Here is a 24,954-nt window from a genome sequence, read left to right on the forward strand (position 1 = left end):
TTGAGCCTGTTTCTCCCCATCCAGACCCGTACAGCTTCCAAACACCGGGACAGCACTTCGACAACTTCATTGGGGTGGTCTGGGGTGGAAAAGTACAGCTGAGTGTCGTCAGCGTACTGCTGGTATCTCACCCCAAAACCACTGATGATCTCACCCAACGGCTTCATGTAGATGTTGAACAGCAGGGGCGAGAGAATCGACCCCTGTGGGACCCCACAAGTGAGGCCCCTCGCGGTCGACCTCTGCCCCCCTGTCAACACCGTCTGCGACCGGTCAGAGAGATAGGAGGAGAACCACCGATATACGGTGCCTCCCACTCCCAATCCCCCCAACCGGCGCAGCAGGATACCACGATCGTTGGCCCATTCAGGGCTGAGAGCAGCTGGATGCCAGGAGTCAAAAACTCCCCTCCCCACAAATCCTATGACCCTCACCCTCTTTCCTCCCTCCATCCAGGGAGGGTGGAGAAGTTGGCAGGGGGAACACCCCTCCCTCTTCCCCCCCCCCCCCTGGATAGGTCCCCATCTGTGCTTTGCCTAACCTTTCTTTCTTTCTTTCTTTCTTTCTTTCTTTCTTTCTTTCTTTCTTTCTTTCCTTCCTTCCTTCCTTCCTTCCTTCCTTCCTTCCTTCCTTTCTTTCTTTTTCCTCCCTCCCTCCCTTTTCTTCTTCTCCCTTTTCTTCTTCTCGTGGTTAGGAAACCCCATAACGGGTGGGCTGAGCCAAGGATTTTGCTGTGGGTTGGGTTAGTGGGAAGGACAGGAGACCAAGCAGAGATCCCGAGGGGGGGGGGAGGCTTTGGAGGCTGCTAAATTCAATCCTTCCTGCTTCTTCCCCCCCTCCTAGCCCTTCGGAGACCCTGAACAGGTCCGCATGACCTCCGAAGGCTCCAACTGCCGCTGCAAATGCATCCTGCGCCCCCTCAGCAAGGCCGCCTGCGCCCGTCTCCGCGAAGGCGGCAGGAGAGGGGAGGACTTCTACACCGTGGAGACGGTCAGCTCCGGGGAAGACTGCCGGTGCTCCTGCGCCGCCCCCCCAGCCTCGCTCAACCCCTGCGTGGACGAGTGGAAGGCCGAGAGGCTTAAGAAGCAGGCCCCTGAACTCCTCAAGGTGGGGAAGGGGCTTGAGGCAGGGAGGTAAGGGGGGACACACACACAAGCACACACACCGTCGTCAGGACCCTGCAGACGCAACCCCCAAAATGGTACAAGACTCCCCCTCATTTCCCCTGCGGCTGAATGGAGCTTCTGGCTGCAGTCAGGGTCTGCCCACATTTTGCCAAAGGCAGCAGAGATGAAAGAAAGGGAGGGGGGGGGAATGGACGCTTTGATTTCAGCAGCCGAGGAGGGGCTTCCTTTGAAGTGGGACAGGGGGGCTCCAACCCCCCACCCTCACTTGAGACCCCCCCTCCTTGTCCTAGGGTTCTCTGGGGCTGCGCTGAGCAGACTTCAGGGGACATCTGGAGGGGAGAGCACCGAGAGAAATGGAGCTCTTGGGCTTTCGGTGTTACTTATTTCTTTACTTATTTATATCCCTCCCTTTAGTATAGTTACTAAAGAATTTAAGGCAGCGAACGTATCCCACACATCTATTTGCCCCACAACAACATCCTTGTGAGGTGGGCAGAGCTGAAAGAGAATGACTGGCACAGAGTCACCCAGCTGGCTTTCATGCCTAAGGCGGGGCTAGAACTCACCATCTCCTGGTGATTGGCCCAAAGTCACCCAGCTAACTTTCATGGCTAAGGCGGAGCTAGAACTCACCATCTCCTGGTGATTGGCTCAAAGTTACCCAGCCATCTTTCTTGCCTAAGGCGGGACTAGAACTCACCGTCTCCTGGTGATTGGCCCAAAGTCACCCAGCTAACTTTCATGGCTAAGGCGGGGCTAGAACTCACCATCTCCTGGTGATTGGCTCAAAGTCACCCAGCTAACTTTCTTGCCTAAGGCGGGACTAGAACTCACCGTCTCCTGGTGATTGGCCCAAAGTCACCCAGCTAACTTTCATGGCTAAGGCGGGGCTAGAACTCACCATCTCCTGGTGATTGGCTCAAAGTCACCCAGCTAACTTTCTTGCCTAAGGCGGGACTAGAACTCACCGTCTCCTGGTGATTGGCCCAAAGTCACCCAGCTAACTTTCATGGCTAAGGCGGAGCTAGAACTCACCGTCTCCTGGTGATTGGCCCAAAGTCACCCAGCTAACTTTCATGGCTAAGGCGGGGCTAGATTTCACTGTCTCCTGGTGATTGGCCCAAAGTCACCCAGCCGGCTTTCTTGCCTAAGGCGGGAGTAGAACTCACCATCTCCTGGTGATTGGCTCAAAGTCACCCAGCCAGCTTTCATGGCTAAGGCGGGACTAGAACTCACCGTCTCCTGGTGATTGGCTCAAAGTCACCCAGCCAGCTTTCATGGCTAAGGCGGGACTAGAACTCACCGTCTCCTGGTGATTGGCTCAAAGTCACCCAGCCAGCTTTCTTGCCTAAGGCGGGACTAGAAATCACTGTCTCCTGGTGATTGGCCCAAAATCACTCAGCCAACTTTCATGGCTTAGGCGGGACTAGAACTCCTTTCTAGCCTGGTGCCTTAACCGCTCCTGCCCGCTTCTTCTACAGCTGCAGTCCATCACCAACCTGCTGGAAGGGGCTCTCTACAGCATGGATTTGATGAAGGTCCATTCCTACATCAACAAGGTGGTGGAGCAGATGAACAATTTGGAACAGGTGACCGTCAACTTCTTGGGGTTCTTCCCGGGGGGGGGTTCGTTCCTCCTTCTTTAGAAGCCCACTGGGTGGATTGAGAGAAGGTGGGAGGGCTGGGGGAGTGAGGAGAGGTCCGCTGAGTGGCCCCTGAAGTTAAGGGATAATGAAAGTAGATCCAGGTAACGATGAGGGGTTTGCAATGGGTCTGTTTGAGTAAACCATGCTGGTTTGGGGGGTTCCTGAGCAGGGCTGGGCTAGATGGCCTCTAGGACAGGGGTGTTGTGACTCCAGTCCCCGAACCTGGCCCCATGCCCGAAAGTGACTCTGTGAGTGAGGGGGAAGGGCCGGTAAGGCTTACCTCGGGAGCACCGATGCCTTTGGCCTGGCTCCAGGAGCCAGAACCAGACCAGTCGGAGGACGTAATGAGGCCGTCATCCCCTGATTCCTCCCTTCCTCAGGCTACGCCTTCAGACCCAGCTGATAATAATAATAATAATCAAGCTTGGATTAACCCGCGCTTCAGAAGTTAGAGAGACGGCGTCATCAAAGGGAGCCCCACCCCACAGGATATATAAGGAGCTTTGGGACTGCTCGCACTCCACGGGGAGCAAAAGATTAGCTGAACCGTTTCAAAAAGAGCGGAAGTCTTACTCTGGAAGTCATTTGTTTGAACTTTGGCAGGCAGCTGCAATTTCTCTGCCAGGACTGATAAGAGCCGTGAATCCACTGGCTGAAGGCCAGCTCGTTACTCCGAGGTGGGGAAGGAGACAGAACAAGGGGTCTCCAACCTTGGCAACTTTAAGCCTGGCGGACTTCAGCTCCCAGAATCCCCCAGCCAGCAAAGCAAAGCTGGCTGGGGAATTCTGGGAGTTGAAGTCCACCAGGCTTAAAGTTGCTAAGGTTGGAGACCCCTGCTCTAGGATTCCCTGGGCTTCAGGGCTTCGGGGGCTGCTCAAGAAAGGGGTGAGGTTCGGAATGACAGGAAGGCTGGTTATGTTAATATTGTCAAACCACCCCCACCCCACTAGCAGTAGTATTCAGCCAGTTCTATCCGGTTCGCCCAAATCAGTAGGGGCCACTGTGGGATGCCCTGCCCACCCGCACAAATGTCATGACGTCCCATTTTCCCACGTTTTCGAGACTCTGCGCATGCGCAGAAGCCTTGCATGAGTGGTATTCCCATTCGCGAACTGGTAGGGAAGGTATGTGGATACTCACCCTGGCACACACTCGATCCCTTCTCTGTCCCTCCCACCCTGCCCCAGATGGTGAAAACCAACCTGAGTCGCGACAGCAACGCGGTGAAAGAGAGCGTCATGCACCTGAGTGACCAGATGAAGCGCTACGAGAACTACTCGGACATCGTGGTGGGCCTCAAGAAGGAGCTTTCGAACCTGGAGCATCAGCTGCTCCAGAAAGATGCAGCTGTCGCAAGTCCGGAACACAAGGCGCAGGTTAGTCCCCGTCGTTCCGGCTGGAATGCACTGATCGCATCTACTTCCGACATCTGGATCCGTTGAGCTGCTTGTCCGCCACTCCTGATTTTTTTTGAGTTCACCCCTTTTTTCCTCTCCTTCCTCAGGCTACGCCTTCAGACCCAGCTGATAATAATAATAATAATCAAGCTTGGATTAACCCGCGCTTCAGAAGTTAGAGAGACGGCGTCATCAAAGGGAGCCCCACCCCACAGGATATATAAGGAGCTTTGGGACTGCTCGCACTCCACGGGGAGCAAAAGATTAGCTGAACCGTTTCAAAAAGAGCGGAAGTCTTACTCTGGAAGTCATTTGTTTGAACTTTGGCAGGCAGCTGCAATTTCTCTGCCAGGACTGATAAGAGCCGTGAATCCACTGGCTGAAGGCCAGCTCGTTACTCCGAGGTGGGGAAGGAGACAGAACAAGGGGCTCTCCAACCTTGGCAACTTTAAGCCTGGCGGACTTCAGCTCCCAGAATCCCCCAGCCAGCAAAGCAAAGCTGGCTGGGGAATTCTGGGAGTTGAAGTCCACCAGGCTTAAAGTTGCTAAGGTTGGAGACCCTGCTCTAGGATTCCCTGGGCTTCAGGGCTTGGGGCTGCTCAAGAAAGGGTGAGGTTCGAATGACAGGAAGGCTGGTTATGTTAATATTGTCAAACCACCCCACCCCACTAGCAGTAGTATTCAGCCAGTTCTATCCGGTTCGCCCAAATCAGTAGGGGCCACTGTGGGATGCCCTGCCCACCCGCACAAATGTCATGACGTCCCATTTTCCCACGTTTTCGAGACTCTGCGCATGCGCAGAAGCCTTGCATGAGTGGTATTCCCATTCGCGAACTGGTAGGGAAGGTATGTGGATACTCACCCTGGCACACACTCGATCCCTTCTCTGTCCCTCCCACCCTGCCCCAGATGGTGAAAACCAACCTGAGTCGCGACAGCAACGCGGTGAAAGAGAGCGTCATGCACCTGAGTGACCAGATGAAGCGCTACGAGAACTACTCGGACATCGTGGTGGGCCTCAAGAAGGAGCTTTCGAACCTGGAGCATCAGCTGCTCCAGAAAGATGCAGCTGTCGCAAGTCCGGAACACAAGGCGCAGGTTAGTCCCCGTCGTTCCGGCTGGAATGCACTGATCGCATCTACTTCCGACATCTGGATCCGTTGAGCTGCTTGTCCGCCACTCCTGATTTTTTTTGAGTTCACCCCTTTTTTCCTCTCCCTTCCTCTTCGCTTTGTCCTTTTGTGCTGCGTCTCTTTCGACCGAAACGGCTTTCTTAACAGCCTGTGAGCGCAAGATCCTAAGAGTTAAAACTTCTACCATGATGCGTCTCTGCAGGGCTGTTGCGTCTCTCTCCTCATTTTAGGACACTGTGGGGCACAAGGAGAGCGTTCAGAAATACGCCGGTCCTCAGAAAAGTCTGGGGGGCAAAGAGACCCCCAAGGAGAAGGCAGAAAAATCGAGGAAGGAAAGTGCCAAGGGCAGGACGGGCCTCCCACCACCCACTTCTAAATACAATTCCTCCGGGCAGCAAACTGTCATCCGGGGTCATGTGTACTACAAAGCGGGGCACCGAGCGGAAGCAGAGGGGGTGGCGAGCAGCCACGGTAAGTAAGGATGGGAGTGGGGGGAGACTTTTGTCCATTGCCATTGTAGCTGTTGTGGTCCGTCAGCAGCCTACGGAGCTGGCAACAGAATCAGACAGCGATGAGGCTGAGGTGAGGCCAGGGTCATCGGGAAGTGAGGTGCGGACTCCAGAGCCTCCAGAGACTAATAGTAGTGAGGCAGAGGAACAGGAGGAGCCTGTTCCTCATGCACGCATGAGAAGAGATGCCAGAAGGCAAGAGCAGCTCAAGCAGGGAGGACGACTCAGGAGTAAGGCCAAGAGATGATTGGCCCCTCCCATAAGGCTTAAAACAGACCAGCACCGGTGTTTCAGCTTTGCTGGAAAACAATGTTGGTAGCTTCATCTTTTGCTTCGTCTAAATCTTTGTTTTTGTGTCTTCTGGATGTTTGCCAGGAAGGGCCTTTGGCAGTTTGCCTAATTGGACTGAGGTTTGTGAGATAACTGAGGAATTTGTGTTGGGAGGCATTTGTTTTACTTTGAATTGAACGACGCTGGGAATGAAGTAATTCCCAGATGTTCGAATAAAGTTTGTTTTTCCACGGACTAAGTTTATTACTACCTACTTGTGCCTGGATCACAATAGTAGCGTGGAACAAGGTTGTAAGTTGAGGGTTGCCATTCGTGGGGAAGCGCCCAGCTTCGGCCTTGTTAAGAATGCCCCTTTCTTGTAGAAAACCCCAGGAAGGAAGCTGGACTGACACTGGTAGACCAAGAGACCCTCCCCAGGGTGGGGGAAAGTCCTCCTATGGCTTCCCCTGACAACGCAACCTCCGTGGCGCCCACCACGACCATCGGCGCCACGCTCCAAAGCCGACCTGGCCCTCCTCTGCTCTCCAGGAGACGTGGCCACGTCCCCGAGATGCCTTCCCCGCCCAGCCACGGTACGTGTGAATCCTGCCTCCACCAGGGGTGGTTGGGTGAGGGGTCTCCTTCAGAGACAGAGCTAGCAAACGTGGCGCCATGGAGCGGGGTGTCCCTGAGAACCCTCCCCCGCCCAGCCACGGTACGTGTGAATCCTGCCTCTATCCCGGTTGGGCACCGGGACAGAGCTGGCAAACCTGGCACCCTGGGGATGGGTGTGCCCAGCCGTTCCCATCCTCTCCGTTGGACCTGCAGCCCACGAGGCCTCATGTGAGGGGACCCTAAAGGCCGTGGATGCCCCCCAGCAGCAGCACAGCTATGGTCGAAACGAGGGCGCCTGGATGAAGGACCCGGTGGCCTCCGATGACCGGATCTACGTGGCCAACTACTATTACGGGAACAACCTGCTGGAATTCCGCAATCTGGAGAATTTCAAGCAAGGTGAGGAAGGGCAGGGGGCGGGCGGGAGGAAGAGGCTGCTACGAAGACAAGTGGGGTGGGCTGTCCGTGGACTGAGCCACGGTTTGTGAAAGGGGGCCCGCTGAAGAAACCACAACAGTGTCGCAGATCGTGGCTTTAGTTTGTAACCACAAGGACTAAGCGAGGCTTAAAACACCTAGACTTCCCAAACGCACAGACGCAGATTCAATGTTTCCGGAATTCCTGGGCCAAATATATACATATAAATAAAAAGAGGATTTACTGGTTTTTTTTTCTCTTGTGGGCCTTTGTTCTATTCCTTCCTCCTTTCCTTTCCTTCCTCTCATTCTCATCTCCCTTTCTTTCTTCCTTCCTTCCTCTCAATCTCCTTTCTTCTTCCTTTCCTCCTTCCTTTCCTCCCTCCCTCTCCTTCCTTCCTCCCTTCCTCCCACCAACCCACTTTTGCCTTCCTTCTCTTCTTCCTTTCATCCCTCCATCCCTCTTCTTCCTTCCTTCCCTCCTTCTCTCCTTCCTTCCTCATTCTCATCTCCCTTTCTTCCTTCCTCTCAATCTCTTTCCTTCCTTCCTTCCTTCCTTCCCTCCTTCCTTCCTTCCTCTCTCAATCTCGTTCCTTCCTTCCTTGCCGCCTTCCTTCCTTCCTCTCATTCTCATCTCCCTTTCTTCTTTCCTCTCAATCTCCTTCCTTCCTTCCTTCCTTCCTTCTATCCATCCATCCATCCTCATTCTCATCTCTTCCTTCCTTCCTTCCTTCCTTCCTTCCTCTCATTCTCATCTCCCTTTCCTTCCTCTCTCAATTTCCTTCCTTCCTTCCCTCTCTCCTTCCTTCCTCTCATTCTCATCTCCCTTTCTTCTTTCCTCTCAATCTCCTTCCTTCCTTCCTTCCTTCCTTCCTTCCTTCCTTCTATCCATCCATCCATCCTCATTCTCATCTCCCTTCCTTCCTTCCTTCCTTCCTTCCTTCCTTCCTTCCTTCCTTCCTTCCTTCCTTCCTCTCAATCTCCTTCCTTCCTTCCTTCTTTTCATCCTCTCATTCTCATTTCCCTTTCTTTGTTCCTCTCAATCTCCTTCCTTCCTTCCTTCCTCCCGGTCCCATCTCCTTCCTTCCTCCCTCCCTCCCTCCCTCCCTCTCTCTCTCTCTCTCTTTCTTTCTTTCTTTCCTTCCTTCTTTCCTTCCTTCCTTCCTTCCTCTCAATCTCCTTCCTTCCTTCTTTCTTCCCTCCCTCCCTCCCTCCCTTCCATAGCTGCCGCATTCCTCTTTTCTTCTGCTTTCTAATTTTTCCAATGCTTCCCCTGCTCGGATGATCCTCCAGAGTTTTAAAGCCAAGCAAATTCTGAAAAAACCCATCCGCTCCAGGTCAAACTACTCCTTGGTTTTCCCCGCCTGCCCTTTCCCTGAGCTGGTCCCTGGCCAGCTCCTTTGCCCCGACAGCTTTCCATGCATGGTTAAAAGAACTACGGGAAAGATTGCCACGGGAGATTGCGTGGTGTGCAGCTCAGGAAGCTCTGCTCTTTTTGGGGGCTGAAATCCGAGCAGGGGTGGTCCTGCCCTTTAAAATGCCTCTTTGATTTAATTCTATTTTTTTTTTGTTAAGCCAACTTTTGTAAATAGTCTGCTCAGGGCTCCCACTGGAATTTAAGACACGCGGAGGAGCCCGTGACTTGCACAAACAATTACTTTGGTTGAGAAAGAGGTTTTCCAAGCAGACTGTGAGGCTCGACCGCTTTGGAGAGAAGCTGCACTTTTTAAAATAACAATCGCACTTTAGACTTGTATACCGCTTCATAGCGCTTTTTCCAGCCCTCTCTAAGCGGCTTTACAGAGTCGGCATTGAGCAAGGGAACCTGTCTTTTTTTCCCTCCGTTCCTTCCCTTTTTTTCCGTTCCTTCCTCATCCCCTCCCTCCCTCTCCTTCCCTTCTTTCCTTCCTTCCTTCCCTTTTTTCTTCATTCCTTATTCCTCTTTCTTTGTTTTTTTCTTTCTTTCTCTCCCTTCCTTCCCTTTTTCCTTCCTTCCTTCCTGCCCTTCCTCTCGCTTACTTCCTTTCTCTTTTTCATCCTTCCTTCTTTTTAACTTCTTTCCCTCCCTTTACTAATTTTCCTTCCTCCCTCCCTCCCTCCCTTCCTTCTTTCCTTCCCTTTTTTCTTCCTTCCCTTTTCCTCTTTGTTTTGTTTGTTTCTCTCCCTTCCTTCCTTCCTTCCTGTCCTTGCCCTCCCTTCTTTCCTTCCTGTTTTTCACCCTTCCTTCTAACTTCTTTCCCTCCTTCTCTCTCTGCACTATTTTTCCTAACTCCTCCCACCCACCTACCTTTCTCCTTCCTCCTCCTCCTTCTTTCCTTCCTTCCTTCCTTCCTTTTCCTTCCTTCCTTATTCCTCTTTGTTTCTTCTTTCTTTCTTTCTCTCCTTCCTTCCCTATTTCCTTCCTGCCTGCCCTTCCTCTCTTACTTCCTTCTCTTTTCACCCTTCCTTCTCTTCTTTCCTCCTTCTCTCCCTGCACTAATTTTCTTTCCTTCCTCCTGCCTACCGTTCTCCTTCCTTCCTTCCTTTTCCTTCCTTCCTTATTCCTTTGTTTTTGTTTCTTTCTTCCTTCCCTTTTCCTCTTTGTTTTGTTTGTTTCTCTCCCTTCCTTCCTTCCTTCCTGTCCTTGCCCTCCCTTCTTTCCTTCCTGTTTTTCACCCTTCCTTCTAACTTCTTTCCCTCCTTCTCTCTCTGCACTATTTTTCCTAACTCCCTCCCACCCACCTACCTTTCTCCTTCCTCCCTCCCTCCCTTCTTTCCTTCCTTCCTTCCTTCCCTTTTTCCTTCCTTCCTTATTCCTCTTTGTTTCTTCTTTCTTTCTTTCTCTCCCTTCCTTCCCTATTTCCTTCCTGCCTGCCCTTCCCCTCCCTTACTTCTTTTCTCTTTTTCACCCTTCCTTCTCTTCTTTCCCTCCTTCTCTCCCTGCACTAATTTTCTTTCCTTCCTCCTGCCTACCGTTCTCCTTCCTTCCTTCCCTTTTTCCTTCCTTCCTTATTCCTTTGTTTTTTGTTTCTTTCTTCCTTTTCCTTCCTTCCTCCCTCCCTCCCTCCTTCCTTACGAAATACATCAGCTCACCATTGATTGCTGTCAAAGATTCCATCCGGATGGTTACAGGTCGTCCTTCAGTTACGACGGTCATGGAGACATGACGGTCGTGAAACGGGTCGGCCGCGTGAGCTACAGAATTCTACAAGTATTTTCGCAGCAGTCGTTAAGCGAATTCAAATGTGATCACAGTCGTTAAGCAAACCAATAGTCTGCTGTGGGCAGGGTTTTGCCGAAAATCAGAGATAAATGCTGGGTTTTGACAAAACCATCAAAGAACCTGGCCTCAAGGTGTCCAAACGGCCATAAATGTGATTGATGAGTACAGCAAATGTGAGGATAGAATGGAGTGACCATGGGAACTTTGAATTCCGGTCATAACTACCCCCAGGTAGGTCCGTCGTAAGTCGAGGACTACCTGTACCAACACACCAAGAAGCACACAATTCCCAGAGGAGCATCTACGAGGCTCCTTCTGACCACCTTCCTGGCTGTGGGAGATTCCTAGGAGGATAAGAGTCACTTAAGCATGAGCCAGCTGTGTGTGGCAGCAGTCAAAAAAGCCAATGTGATCCAAAGTTGCATTAACAGAGGGATTGAATCAAGATCAGGTGGTACCGCTCTATAAAGCCTTAGTAAGGCCACACCTGGAATCCTGCATCCAGTTTTGGTCACCACACTATAAAAAAAGATGTTGAGACCATAGAAAGAGTGCAGAGAAGAGCAACCAGGATGATGAGGGGACTGGATGCTAAAACATACAATAAACTTTTGCAGGAACTGGGCCTGGCTAGTCTAGTGAAGAGAAGGACCAGGGGAGACAGGATAGCGGTCTTCTGATATTTGAGGGGCTGCCACAGAGAGGAGGAAGGGGGTCAAGCTATTCTCCAAACCACCTGAAGGCCAGGCAAGGAATAATGGATGGAAACTGAACAAGGAGAGATTCAACCTGGAAATAAGGAGAAATTTCCTGACAGGGAGAACAATCAACCAATGGAACAGAAGTTGTGGGAGCTTCATCCCTGGAAGCATTCAAGAAGAGACCGGACTGCCATTTGTCAGATGGTGTAGGGTCTCCTGCTTGGGCAGGGGGTTGGACTAGATGGCCTCCAAGGTCCCTCCCAACTCTGTTATTCTGTATTCTAAGGTTGCATTTCTTACCCCGAGCTCTTTCGGTCCTCCCAGGGCGTTGGAGTAACTTCTACAAACTCCCCTACAACTGGATTGGAACTGGCCACGTGGTCTACCAAGGCTCCTTTTACTACAACCGGGCCTTCACCAGGAACCTCATCAAATACGACCTGCGCCAGCGCTTCGTGGCCGCCTGGTCCTTCCTGGACGACGTCGTCTACGAGGACACCACGCCCTGGAAGTGGCGCGGCCACTCCAACATCGACTTGGCTGTGGATGAGAGCGGGCTGTGGGTCATCTACCCGGCGATGGATTCCGGCGAGCAGGAAGTCATCGTGGTGAGCAAGCTGGATCCGGCCGACCTCTCCATGCAGAAGGACACCACGTGGAAGACCGGCCTCCGGCGCCACGCTTACGGGAACTGCTTTGTGGTCTGCGGCGTGCTTTACGCCGTGGATGAGTGCAACGCCCGGGATGGCCGAGTGACCTATGCCTACGACACTCACACCGCCACTGAAGTCCGCCCCGAGCTGCCCTTCCACAATGAATTTGGCTTCACCACCCAAATTGACTACAACCCCAAGGAGAAAGTCCTTTACGCCTGGGATAATGGCCACCAAGTGACCTACAAGCTGCAATTTGTGGCTTGAGGACCGGGAGCCCCGAAATGCCACGGGTGGGTTTCCGGAGGGGGTTGTCTGTGGCTGCAAGATGGTCCCAGCCTCCGGGAGAGACATTTGATGGAAGGGATGGGGCCGACGTCTTGCAGACGGCGCAATTTCTCGGGGACATTTGGGGCGCCTCCAGCCGCTGGCAGGGTTTGGGGGTGACGGCAATTAGAAAGCCGCTGTTTGTCGTAGGCTCCCTTCTTGTGAAATTTCTTGCTAGAGGGCATCCCCTTAAAATAATGTGCATTTTGTCAGAGTGCGCGCAGCGGTACTACTTGAGACAACCCAGGAACAATCACATCAAACAAAGGTTTGTAAGAAGGAATAGTGGTTTATCTCTACCGAAGAATATATACATACACATACTAGGCAAACAAACAATCAGCAACTACAGCATGAAAGCACACAGGGAGAGAGAGAGATACGCTCCAGCAGGGCCTCTCTTATAACACAGACTCTTAAAGTGGTAACGGTCAAATAACCCTGCTGACGCATTACTACCATTGCATCATCATTACAGCATTACAGCAGCTAGTCAGCTCTTAAATCATCATTATCTTGACACATGTTTTGTAATCTAGGAAACTTTTCTGCAATGTTTACATGGTGAGGCTGTTGGCTGAACGGGAAGGTTCAGGCATTGAGCTAAGTGCCAAGAGTCATTTTCTTTTGACTAGGGCAGGGGTCTCCAACCTTGGCAACTTTAAGACTTGTGGATTTCAACTCCCAGAATCCCTTAGCCAGCAAAGCTGGCTGAGGAATTCTGGGAGTTGAAGTCCACAAGTCTTAAAGTTGTCATGGTTGGAGACCCCTGGACTAGGGAGCTGTGTGTAACTAGCATCACAGGGAGTCCTTGAGTTATGACCATCATTGAGCCCCCACCCCAATATACATGTCTAAGAGAAACATTTGTTAAGTGAGTTTTTACGACTTGTTCTTGCCACAGTTGTTAAGCAAATTGCTTCATGTGTTACATTATTATGTTATTACAATAATAGATATGCAGTATATAGAATAGAATAGAATAGAATTTTTGTTGGCCAAGTGTGATTGGACACACAAGGAATTTGTCTTGGTGCATATGCTCTCGGTGTACATAAAAGAAAAGATACGTTCATCAAGGTACAACATTTACAACACAATTGATGGTCAATATATCAATATAAATCATAAGGATTGCCAGCAACAAAGTTATAGTCATACAGTCATAAGTGGAAAGAGATTGGTGATGGGAACGATGAGAAGATTAATAGTAGTGCAGATTCAGTAAATAGTTTGACAGTGTTGAGGGAATTATTTGTTTAGCAGAGTGATGGCCTTCGGGAAGAAACTGTTCTTGTGTCTAGTTGTTCTGGTGTGCAGTGCTCTATAGCGTCGTTTTGAGGGTAGGAGTTGAAACAGTTTATGTCCAGGATGCGAGGGGTCTGTAAATATTTTCACGGCCCTCTTCTTGATTCGTGCAGTATACAGGTCCTCAATGGAAGGCAGGTTGGTAGCAATTATTTTTTCTGCAGTTATATTATTGTAATAACATAATAATGTAACACATGAAGCAATGTAACATACATAATGCAATATATTTTATTGTTAAGTGAATTTGGTTTCCTCCGTTGGTTTTGCTTGTCGGAAGGTCACAAAAGCGGATCATGTGACCCCAGGACGCTACGACCGTCATAAATGCAAGTCAGTGGCCACGGGTCTGAATTTTGATCAGGTGACCTTGGGAGACGCTACAACGGTCGTGAGTGTGAAAAACAGCCGTAAGTCACTTTTTTTCAGTGCTGTTGTAGTGTTGAACGGTCGCTCAACAAACTGTTATTAAGTATCTGCAAATACATGACATGAAAGGGATGAGAGAATTTAGTGGCCAGTTCAGGTAGTCCTCGACTTATGACCGCAACTAAGCCCAAAACGCCCATTGTTAAGCGAGACATTGAGTTTTGCCCTGTTTTATGACTTTTCCTGCCTCAGTTGTTAAGTGAATCCTCACCGTTAATAAGTTAGTCACCCGGTTGTTAAGTAAATCTGGCTCCCTGCCCCCCCCCATGGGCGTTGGTGGTCAGATGGTTGCAAAATGGGGAATCACGTAACCCCGGGGCAGGTGGGCGGGACTCTGCAACCCGTCACAAAGACGAACGAGCCCTTTTGCCGAGCGTCTGAATTTTGATCAGGTGACCCTGCAACGGTCGTAACTGTGGAAAAAACAGTCCTCGGTCACACTTTTTGCAGTGGCGTTGTTACTAAATGAACCGTTGTACATCCAGGACTACTACCTGTATTAAACAGGAGCAATTCTGACTGTCCCACAAGGATGGGGAGGATTCAGTGGCGAGAGGCACAAAATAGCTGCCTGCTCCACTTTAGGGGTGTGTGTGTGTGTTTATACATTCCCCCCCTCCCCATCCAGGGACCAAATGTCCCAAATATTTGGTCTTTCTTGCCATTTGCTGAGGTCAGCCTTCACACTGCTCGGGACATTGGTGTGAAAATCCACACGGTTCCTCTCCTCTCTCGCAGTACGCACCCCTCTCCAGCTGTCCCTTCTCTCCCCCCCCCCCACTCCGCTTGCAAAAAGTTCTCACAACTTTGTGTGTGTGTTTCACTGAAAATACACGAGATACAGTAGTGGCCAAAATTGTGAAAACCTTTCGGGAAGGAAAAGTGCATTTTTTGAGGTTTGATGGCTAATAACACCACTTTTTTAAAAAAAATTTTGGAGTTTCCAGATAATCCTTTTCTACAGCTGGAATGGCCTGGGAATAGCCCAGACCTTTCACCCAATGGAAAATCTATGGATTTTCCGACTAAAGAAACTTGTTAGTCAGAACCGACCCAGCAATAAAACCCAGTTAAGAGAAGCCATCATTCAATCTTGGTTTCCCATTAGAACAGCTGCAGAACTCAAAGACTCGGTTCACTCCATGGGAAGACGTTGTAAGGCTGCAATTCATGCTAAAGGTTACCCAATAAAATATTAACAGACATGGGGATAATTTTTGTAGATCTCATTTTTTCTACGTTTCCCTTTTCTTCTTTATCCTGTAACTGCTAGTCTAATAGCAAATCCTTCAGAAAAATTGTAGCATTACATTCTTGATTCAATTATCTTTATATCATTATATATAATTTTATGGTACTGCTTCAAAAAAAAGTGGTGTTGTTAGCTAGTTTTAGAAAATATATATTTTCCTAAAAGGTTTCCACAATTTTGGCCACTGCTGTATTTTTCTCAGCCAATGGGGATCTGCGGCCATCTCTGAGAAGGTCACCGCAGTAAACAATTCGTTTAGTGACCGTTCAAAGGTCTGATGTCACTGAAAAATGGGACTTACGACCGTTTTTCGCAGAAATGTCCTTTGCAGCCTCCCCATGATTAAACTTCAGATGCTTGGCAACTGGTTCATATTAATGACGGCTGTAGGGTCCCAGGGTCACTTAATCCTCTTTTGCGACCGTCTGGCAAGCAATGTCAATGGGGAAGATAGTTTCATTTAACAACTGGGTTGCAAACTTATCAAGTGCAGTGATTCACTTAACAACCATGGTAAGGAAGTGGTTCACTTAACGACTGTGGCAAAAAAAAGCCAGATTCACTTAACAGCCATGGCCAGGAAGTGGTTCACTTAATGACTGTGGCAAAAAAAGCCAGATTCACTTAACAACCGTGGCAAGAAAGTGATTCACTTAATGACTGTGGCCAAAAAAGCCAGATTCACTTAACAACCATGGCAAGGAAGTGATTCACTTAATGACTATGGCCAAAAAAGCCAGATTCACTTAACAACCATGGTAAGGAAGTGGTTCACTTATTGATTGTGGCCAGAGGAAGCCAGATTCACTTAACAACCGTGGCAAGGAAGTGATTCACTTAACGACTGTGGCCAAAAAAGCCAGATTTACTTAACAACCGGGTGAGTAACTTTACCAACTGCAGCGATTCACTTAAGAACCATGGGAAGAAAGAACAGGACCAAAGTCACTCGAGCAATGTCTCACTTAACCACAGAAATTTGGGCCTCAATTGTGGTCGTAAGTCGAGGACTATCTCCTATCCCTTTGGGCACAGGTCTGCAAACTTGGGGCCACTTAAGATTTGTGGGCTTCAACTCTCAGCCGGCTGGGGAATTCTGGGAGTTGTAGTTGCCACGTTGCCCACTTTGCAGAGTCCTGCCCTTCGGCACTGGACTGGAGAGGTTCACACACATATGAAAGTCGGCTTCTTTCGCCCACAATCTTTCTTTTGTTGTTGTTGTTGTTGTCATTTTGCTGGGAAGAAAGTTGCCAGATTTTTCCTAGGGCAAAGAAGAAAAACTGCCCGGGGGCACAGAGACGGTACCCGACCACTATACAGAAATTGGGGGACACACAAGGCAACCACTGACTGGCCATTTTAACCAGCTAGAGCAGCTGCTGGCTGAGGAACTCTGGGAGTTGAAGTCCACAAATCTTAAAAGAGCCAAGTTTGCAGACCCCTGAGCTAGAGAGAAATCCGGGCAGGTCCTGGTTAGAAGCTGGTGGGATTGAAATTTTTATGGATTTTTTTCTCAGACAAAGCAAGCATTTCTGCCCCCCCCCCAATACTTTTTGGGTGCCAGATCCTGGCTTGGGATGGGGGAGGTTTCCATCCAGATACTGTGGGTAGGTGGGTGTCACCCCAAATGGCCAGCTGGAAACGGGGGGAAAAGAGATTGCTGCGTTTTAATTCTCTCTTCCTCCTCTTTTGCTATCTTTTGACTTGGCCCCATGAGGACTAGAAACCTGGGAAAACGTCTGTACGTGTCTTTGCAGGCCCAGCTTCGGCGGGACCCAAATATTTCAATTTTTTTAGGTCCTTCTCTCATCAGTTGCTCCCCCACCCGTCTTGGGAACGCCAGAAGGAGTTGGGGGGGGACTGGGGGAGCAGTCAGCTTTGGCAAAAGAGCATTAACGGGTGGGATTCTGTGGGGTTTGGGGGTGTTTTTTTTTTCAGAATGAATTTCATTAAATTAAAAATAATAAAAAAATAAAACACACAACAGACCTTGCTCCTGATTTTTATGTTGGAGGGTCAACCCAGGAGAATTTTCTGTTTTATCTTTCTTTTTTCTCAAAATCAGGAAGTGACATTTTGTGCCTCGGAAAATGTGGGTAAAGGAGATTTTGGGAATGGGAGGGGGGGGCCAAGGAGAAAGTTGGAGAAAAAAATATACCGCCTTCTTTGGCCTTGGGATGCACTTTGCATTCCCTGGAACTCGGGGCCAAAAGGCAAGCCCCATGAGGCTCAGCCAGCACCCTATGAGGATGATGGGGCCTGGCGTTCCACCATGCAGAATCGAAGGGAGGGAGGGAGAGAGACAAAACTAGGGAAGGCTATTTTGGAGACGCCAAGAAGGGGCACGTTAATTATTTTAACGTAGTGTCTTGCCGTACTACGATGTAGCCTCTGCTCATGAGGACTAGAAATTTAGAAAACACCCACAGCACATTTCTATGCCGGCTTTAATTTAACAATTCTGTTTAATTGTTTATAAAATAAGATAAAAAGTATTTTAACGTTCCTTGCCCTACCCACGACGTAGCCTCTGCTCATGAGGACTAGAAACTTAGAAAACACCCACAGCACATTTCTATGCCGGCTTTAATTCAACAATTCTATTTAATTGTGTATAAAGTAAGATAAAAAGTATTTGAACGTGCCTTGCCCTACCCACGACGTAGCCTCTGCTCATGAGGACTAGAAGCTGATAAAACACCCACAGCAACTTTCTATGCCAGCTTTAACTGCCAGTTGTTCTTTTTCATCCCACGGGGTCTGCCTCTTTCCTAATTCTGTTTCCTGCAGGGGGGGGCAGATTCTTTCCCCCCCCCAAGTCTTGCAAGGGCAATGCCCCCACCAACCGCCACGAACCTTGGAAGAAAGAGCCCGAGTGTCTGGCTCCAGATGAGGTCATTCCTTCCAAGGAGACAAACTCCGCTTTTGACCCCTGTCGTCGCCCACGAGGGGGGGCAGCCCCCCTCCAGAAGCAGGCAACCTTTGGCCTGAGGGCCCCCACATCTCACAGCGGCCCTTTGTTCTCCCCGGCCCAGATGGTGCCAGGGGTGGGAGACGATTCTGGAAGAAGCTCCATCCAGCAAGGCACACAACTCTCCTTTCGGAGGGCAAACACACACACACACACACACCCTGCCTGAGGGGAACGGGGCAATTCGCTGCGCCCAACATGCCACGGCCGATACCCCGTGGTCAACTCACCATGGCCACCTTACCGCGGGACAATTGAACAATTCTACTTAATGACTTAAAAGAAATAACAATTATTTGAATTTTTGATATTCGTATTTCGTTCTGTCCCTCCTTTGGCATCCTTCCTTTAATGATTGTCTCCTGCCATTTCACTCACATTAGTGTAACTCTTGTCCCGCAGCCAGTTGGCTGTGGGGCGTTGGGCGTGGTGAGTTGGCCATGATGAGTTGGCCATAGTAAATTGGCCATGAGTTGGCCATGGTGAATTGGCTATGATGAATTGGCCATGATGAGTTGGCCATGGTGAGTTGGCCATGATCAGTTGGCTATGAAGAGTTGGCTATGGCAAGTTGGCCATGGTATGTTGGCCATGATGAGTTGGCCATAGTAAATTGGCCATGAGTTGGCCATGATGAGTTGGCCATGGTGAATTGGCTATGAGTTGGCCATAGTGAGTTGGCCATGATGAGTTGGCCATGATGAGTTGGCTATGATGAGTTGGCTATGGCAAATTGGGCATGATGAGTTGGGCATGATGAGTTGGCCATGGTGAGTTGACCATGATGAGTTGGCCATGGCGAGTTGGCTATGGCGAGTTGGCCATGGTAAATTGGCCATGAGTTGGCCATGGCGAATTGGCCATGATGAGTTAGCCATGGCGAGTTGGATATGGCAAGTTGGACATGATGAGTTGGCCGTGGCAAGTTGGTCATGATGACCTGGCTGTGGCAAATTGGCAATGGCGAGTTCACCATGATGAGTTGGCCGTGGCTAATTGGCCGTGATGAGTTGGCCATGGCAAGTTGACCATAGTGAACTGCCATAGATCCAACTGGCGAGATGCCACCTCCCAGCTCCGAAGGAGCCCTGACAGCAGCTTTGAAAGGTGTCTCATTCCTGCCCAGAAAATAGGGGTTGCCTGGCAAGCAGCACCCCTCATTGGCACGAGGGCTCAAGTGTTTGTCCCCATCGCTAGCCTTGGCACCCCATCTTGCCAAGCCCGGCCTGAGGCCTCTCCCTTAGTGTTCAAAGCTTCTGTTGGGGCTGGGAGGTGGCATCTCGCCAACATCAGGGTGGGCATGGAGAAGACAAGGCGAGACCCCTGGGAACAGCGAAGTCATCAGCTCAAGATGTGGGTTGGGGGCAGAAGGTCCTTCAATCGACATCTTTGTTCTCCTAGCAACGCTGAGCTCAGCAGATCCGGCAGATGACACCGCTCAGATTTTCCTATGGCATTGTGCCAGCCTTCCCGCCACCCCCTTTGTGTCAAGTCAAGCTCAGCTTTCTAGTCCTTGCCCTGGGTGCTGGCTTGCTTTGCCATTGAACCAACCCTTTGGTCAACAAGTGAACGATTGAAACACACAAAAACCACACATGGCTGATATTTCTGTCTGCATCCACCTGGCTTCCCAACTGAGCAGAGACTAGAAGCTAAGAGGGGGACAAGCCCTCTTCTAAAAATGTGGCTAAATAAGGCTAAAACATACGATGAACGGTTGCAGGAACTGGGCCTGGCTAGTCTAGGGAAGAGAAGGACCAGGGAAGACATGAGAGCATCTTCCAGTATTTGAGGGGCTGCCACAGAGAAGAGGAAGGGGGTCAAGCTATTTTCCAAAGCACCTAAAAGCCAGACAAGGAATCATGGATGGAAACTGAACAAGGAGAGATTTAACCTGGAAATGAGGAGAATTTTTTCTGACAGAATAATCAACTCATGGAACAGAAGTTGTGGGAGCTTCATCCCTGGAACCTTCCAAGAAGAGACTGGACTGCCATTTGTCATAAATGGTGTAGGGTCTCCTGCTTGGGCGGGGGATTGGACTAGATCAGGGGTCTCCAACCTTGGCAACTTTAAGCCTGGAGGACTTCAACCATGTTACTAATTTAGAAATGGCAGTGATTCACTTAACAACTGTGTTACTAATTTAAAAACTGCAATAATTATCAACTGCCTTTGAATGATTAGGAAGTATCATTTCTGATTGCATTGGGGGAGGTTAGGATTTGATGAGAAATGCAGGAGTATAATTGAGTTAGGAGGAAAATTTTTTGGCATGTTTGTTTTATTTTTAACTATATCTTGTGTTTGTTCCAGGAAGTCAGGGGGGTGGGGGAGGTTTTTTTTTGAAGGGGTGGGGGAGGGGGGAAAGGGGGGAAAGGTTTTTTTTGTATAACATTTTCAATAAAAAAAACCTGCAATAATTCACTTAACAACGGTGGCAAGGAAGCGCGTAGAACAGGGCAGAGTTCACTTAGCAAATGTCTCACTTAGCAACAAAAACATTTGTTGCCTCAATGCCGGTCGTAAGTTAAGGAGATGAAGTCGAAAGCCAGCTGCTAGGTACCTGCAAGAAGCAACTATCCTACAAAAACTCATGTTGGAAAAACCGGCGTATTGTTTACATCCAGGCTGAGACCTGGGCCAGCTCCAAGCTGGTACTCGCATTTTCCGCAGCCAGTCGGGCAAAGCAGACGCTCAATTGAGGTTTCTCCTTCGATCGTCTCCGGGGATCTGCTCAACAAAACCTTTAGACATTTCGAGGTTACCACAGCCTGGAGTGGCATGTCACAAGAGGAAAAGGCGGTGAGGAGGGAAGAGGAAACGGCCAAGGGAAAATAAAAAAACAAAACAGCCCAGAAGCAAAACTTTTGAAGAGCTGTTTCTGCTCTTTTTCTCAAGCCAACCCCGTTCTTTGGAATCCACCCCGCGATCTAATTTTGGGCTGTTGTTTATTATAGCTCTGCCCCGAGTGCTCCTTTCTCCCGAAATCTTCTGAATTAATGTTGACACAAGTCTGTCTCTCTTTTGTTTTTGTTTTTTTGTTTTCTCCAACCGCATGTTGAGAAACTGCAATTTTTCAACCCCAGAGCCACAAAAGGCCCAGCAGAGACAAGAGGGAAGCGGGAGGGAGGAAGACAAACATCTGCGTTGGACAGACAAGCGTTCGAATCCCATCCTGATTGGGGCTGACGGACAAGGCTCTGGGGACGCTTTGAGGGCAAGTCGATCTGGGAAAAAAACTGGAAAATTATTTTTCAGTTCTTGGAGGAACCCCACCCAGATTTTCCCAGGAGGAAAAAAAGAAAAAGATCGGGTGATAGATTTCCCTAATCTCCATCTTCCAACCTCTGTCCGAGTCTCAAAAGACAATTTTTTTTGTTTCCCACGGTTTAAAAAAAATCTCTCCACAGAGTTCAGACCAGAATTAAAAGTTGAGTCACAACTCCAAAAACATCGGGGTCCCTGGAGCAAAAAAACTGACACACAACTGTGTGTCATTTTCCGAGCCGATCCTGGTTGCGGAAGACAACAAAGCCCATTTTCCACTGGTGTGTGTGTGTGTGCTGTTGTTTTCTGTAACGCAACAGGATGCTTGTGAAGATGTTGGGTGGATGGGGGGGGGGGAGGAAACCAGCCCATGGGTCTGCATGTTACATACATGTTAACGGTGGGTGCTCTGTTTCTGTGGTGCGGGGTTCAGCTCGTCTCCAACAGTGGCACATTTTGTGCCTCAGTTTCTCTCGGAGAAACCTACACAGCAGGCAATTCCTGGGCATCTATTTCCAGTTTCTGGTGATAAACACAAATGCATGGAAGTTTATTTTCTCTTGGGGAATTGACCTTCCCAGCCATGGAGCAGCCTCAGTTATATGGAGGAGAAAGAAACAGAAATTTAGAATAGAGTTGGAAGGGACCTTGGAGGCCTTCTAGTCCAACCCCCTGCCCAGACAGGAAACCCTACACCATTTCAAACAAATGGTTATCCAACATTTTCTTTAAAACTTCCAGTGTTGGAGCATTCACAACATCTGGAGGCAAGTTGTTCCACTGATTAATTATTCTAACTGTCAGGAAATTTCTCCTTAGTTCTAGGTTGCTTCTCTCCTTGATGAGTTTCCACCCATTGCTTCTTGTCCTGCCCTCAGGTGCTTTGGAGAATAGTTGGACTTCCTCCTCTTTGTGGCAGCCCCTGAGATATTGGAACACTGCTATCCTGTCTCCCCTAGTCCTTCTTTTCATTAAACTAGACCTACCCAGTTCCTGCAACCGTTCTTCATATATTTTAGTCCCCTGATCCTCTTGGTTGCTCTTCTCTGCACTCTTTCTAGAGTCTCAACATCTTTTTTAAATCGTGGCGACCAAAACTGGATGCAGGTTCCAAGTGTGGCCTTACCAAGGCCTTATAAAGTGGCACTAACACTTCACGTGATCTTGATTCTATCCCTCTGTTCACGCATTTGTGTATTTATTCCTACCAAACCTAATATTTTTTTGGGTGTCTCTGTGTGTGGTTCCCTTAGCCATTATCCATTATCCCTTGCTGCTTCAACCATTATAACAATTTAGTATAATTCGGCTATTCTGAACCCAGAAACATGTGTGCTGGGAGGAAGAAAAAAAAAGACACCGAAAAGGGTTGTGTGTGTTTTTTTTAAAAATGTTGAAACACACCTTCTGCAGCATAATCACACCATCTTGTTGGGAGGTTCAAAGTGACTCCCTTGAGAAAGACCTACAAAAGAGTTTTCTGGCCATTTGGCAAGGCCAAAAAACCCACAATTTGTTTTTGTTCTCGTTTTTTTTTTTTAAGCCCATCGGGCTTTGTCACCTGAGCCCAAGTGTGAAATGTTTGTATTCCCTCAACTCTCCACTTTAGGCCGGGTCCTTGCCCCGAGGCCAAACAAATTACTTAATTTCATCCAAATTAAGCAGCAGAGGAAATGGGGGGGGGTGCCAGGAACCCGGTGGGAAATCTCCAAAGATGGAAGAACAGGGCAACCAAATTAGAATTAGAATAACAAGAATTGGAAGGGACCTTGGAGATCTTCTAGTCCGACCCCCTGCTCAGGCAGGAAACCTTGGCTATACCATTTCAGACCAATGGGTCAACTTCATTTGCTGGAGCTCCACAAATAAAACCCGATGGTCCTTTGTCCCTTTTGTAAAGAGGATTTTCTTGCCAACCCTCGATCAGGTTTGCAAACTTTCTCCAAGCCTGGCTGCATTCAATCACACCCTCCCAGCAATGTTATCAACCCTCTTGATTTAAAGCTCGGCAGCACCATTAATATCTGGCTTAAGAAAAGGTATTTCACAGAAATTCTTCCCGGAGGTAATGTGACCCAAGAGGAGGCTGTTTAATCCAGCTACAAACAACTGTAAAGGTAAAGGTTCCCCTCGCACATAAGTGCTAGTCGTTCCCGGCTCTAGGGGGCGGTGCTCATCTCCGTTTCAAAGCCGAAGAGCCAGCGCTGTCCGAAGACGTCTCCGTGGTCATGTGGCCGGCATGACTCAACACCAAAGGCGCATGGAACGCTGTTCCCTTCCCACCAAAGGTGGTCCCTATTTTTCTACATGCATTTTTTTTACGTGCTTTCAAACTGCTAGGTTGGCAGAAGCTGGGACAAGCAACGGGAGCTCACTCCGTTACGCGGCACTAGGGATTCGAACCGCAGAACTGCCGACCTTTCGATTGACAAGCTCAGCGTCTTAGCCACTGAGCCACCAAGTCCCAATACAAACAACTGTAGAAGAATTTTTTTTTTTCCCGAACACTAAAAAAACAACACTCGATTTACTAAGAAATGTAGAACTCTCAATCAACGTTATTAGGGAACGTACAACAGTTCACTTGTTGGATTGCTTACTGGAAAGCCAAGTTCCTCATTTTTCCTTCTTTTTTCCACATAAACACAAGAAGGCCCTCATAAATCTCTTCTTTCTAGAATGTGACTGGATTTTTTTCGGTCTCTCCAGGGACAAACCGAGAAATCTAGCATCAGGGCTGGTTCGGATGGTCTCCGCTTGGTTACTCCAACCTTCTTCTTGGTCTTGAGGACAGACTTGTTGGGCATAGCGAGTGGCTCTTCTGGAGGAGCAAACATCTTGAGAACCTCTGAGGACAAACTTTTTCCGTTGTGCCCATAACGTTTTAAGGGTGAGGTGTAGGATGTCTTCATCAGGATAATAATGGAACCGATCTGAATGAAGGTAGCTCTTTTCTCCTGTCAGACCTTCCTCCTTGTAGGCTCTCAATGTCTTGAAGTCCTCGTAGACTTCCTTCACGGCCTCCTCCAACTTTAGGAGATCGAGGTGGCCTTTTTGGTCTTGAACACTTGCCCAAATCACCGCACCCCCAATTCTCTTCTTTCTCGACCAGCTCTCGGTGACTTCTGTCAGTTGCAAACGCCCGTTTCTGCTCAACCATCTTCCGCACACTTCCATTCTTCCAGCTTCTAGAGGCATTTCTTCAAAACGTTTACGGGACGGGTGGAAATTAGCCATCCTGGCTGTGCCTCCTGTGGAAGGAGAAATGGGGTGGTTGGAATCAGGAGGCTGATCCTGCACCCACAAGGCAAGACCGTCCCCAGTAATTTTATTTAATAATAATAATAACAACAACAACAGAGTTGGAAGGGACCTTGGAGGCCTTCTAGTCCAACCCCCTGCCTAGGCAGGAAACCCTACACCATTTCAGACAAATGGTTATCCAACATTTTCTTAAAAACTTCCAGTGTTGAAGCATTCACAACAGCTGGAGGCAAGTTGTTCCACTGATTGATTGTTCTCACTGTCAGGAAATTTCTCCTTAGTTCTAGGTTGCTTCTCTCCTTGATTAGTTTCTACCCATTGCTTCTTGTTCTGCCCTCAGGTGCTTTGGAGAATAGCTTGACTCCCTCTTCTTTGGGGCAGCCCCTGAGATGTTGAAAGACTGCTATCTTGTCACCCCTAGTCCTTCTTTTCATTGAACTAGACCTACCCAGTTCCTGCAACCA

At 49.1% G+C, this 24,954-nt stretch overlaps 1 protein-coding gene across 1 annotated transcript in view; it reads left to right on the top strand.

Moving 5' to 3' along the window:
* OLFML2A (olfactomedin like 2A) overlaps positions 1–16,882 on the top strand; it is a 31,443-nt gene extending 14,561 nt beyond the window's left edge. Inside the window, exons 2-8 of the mRNA XM_058159301.1 lie at positions 844–1,107; positions 2,609–2,716; positions 3,961–4,149; positions 5,534–5,774; positions 6,466–6,675; positions 6,911–7,096; positions 11,341–16,882. Of these exons, the coding sequence (XP_058015284.1) occupies positions 844–1,107; positions 2,609–2,716; positions 3,961–4,149; positions 5,534–5,774; positions 6,466–6,675; positions 6,911–7,096; positions 11,341–11,936 (1,794 nt within the window). The 3' untranslated portion in view covers positions 11,937–16,882. The remainder of the gene's footprint in view (positions 1–843; positions 1,108–2,608; positions 2,717–3,960; positions 4,150–5,533; positions 5,775–6,465; positions 6,676–6,910; positions 7,097–11,340) is intronic.
* The last annotated feature ends 8,072 nt before the right edge of the window (positions 16,883–24,954 follow it).

The sequence above is a fragment of the Ahaetulla prasina genome, chromosome 16 (genome assembly GCF_028640845.1).
Source record: "Ahaetulla prasina isolate Xishuangbanna chromosome 16, ASM2864084v1, whole genome shotgun sequence".
Lineage (NCBI taxonomy): Eukaryota > Metazoa > Chordata > Lepidosauria > Squamata > Colubridae > Ahaetulla > Ahaetulla prasina.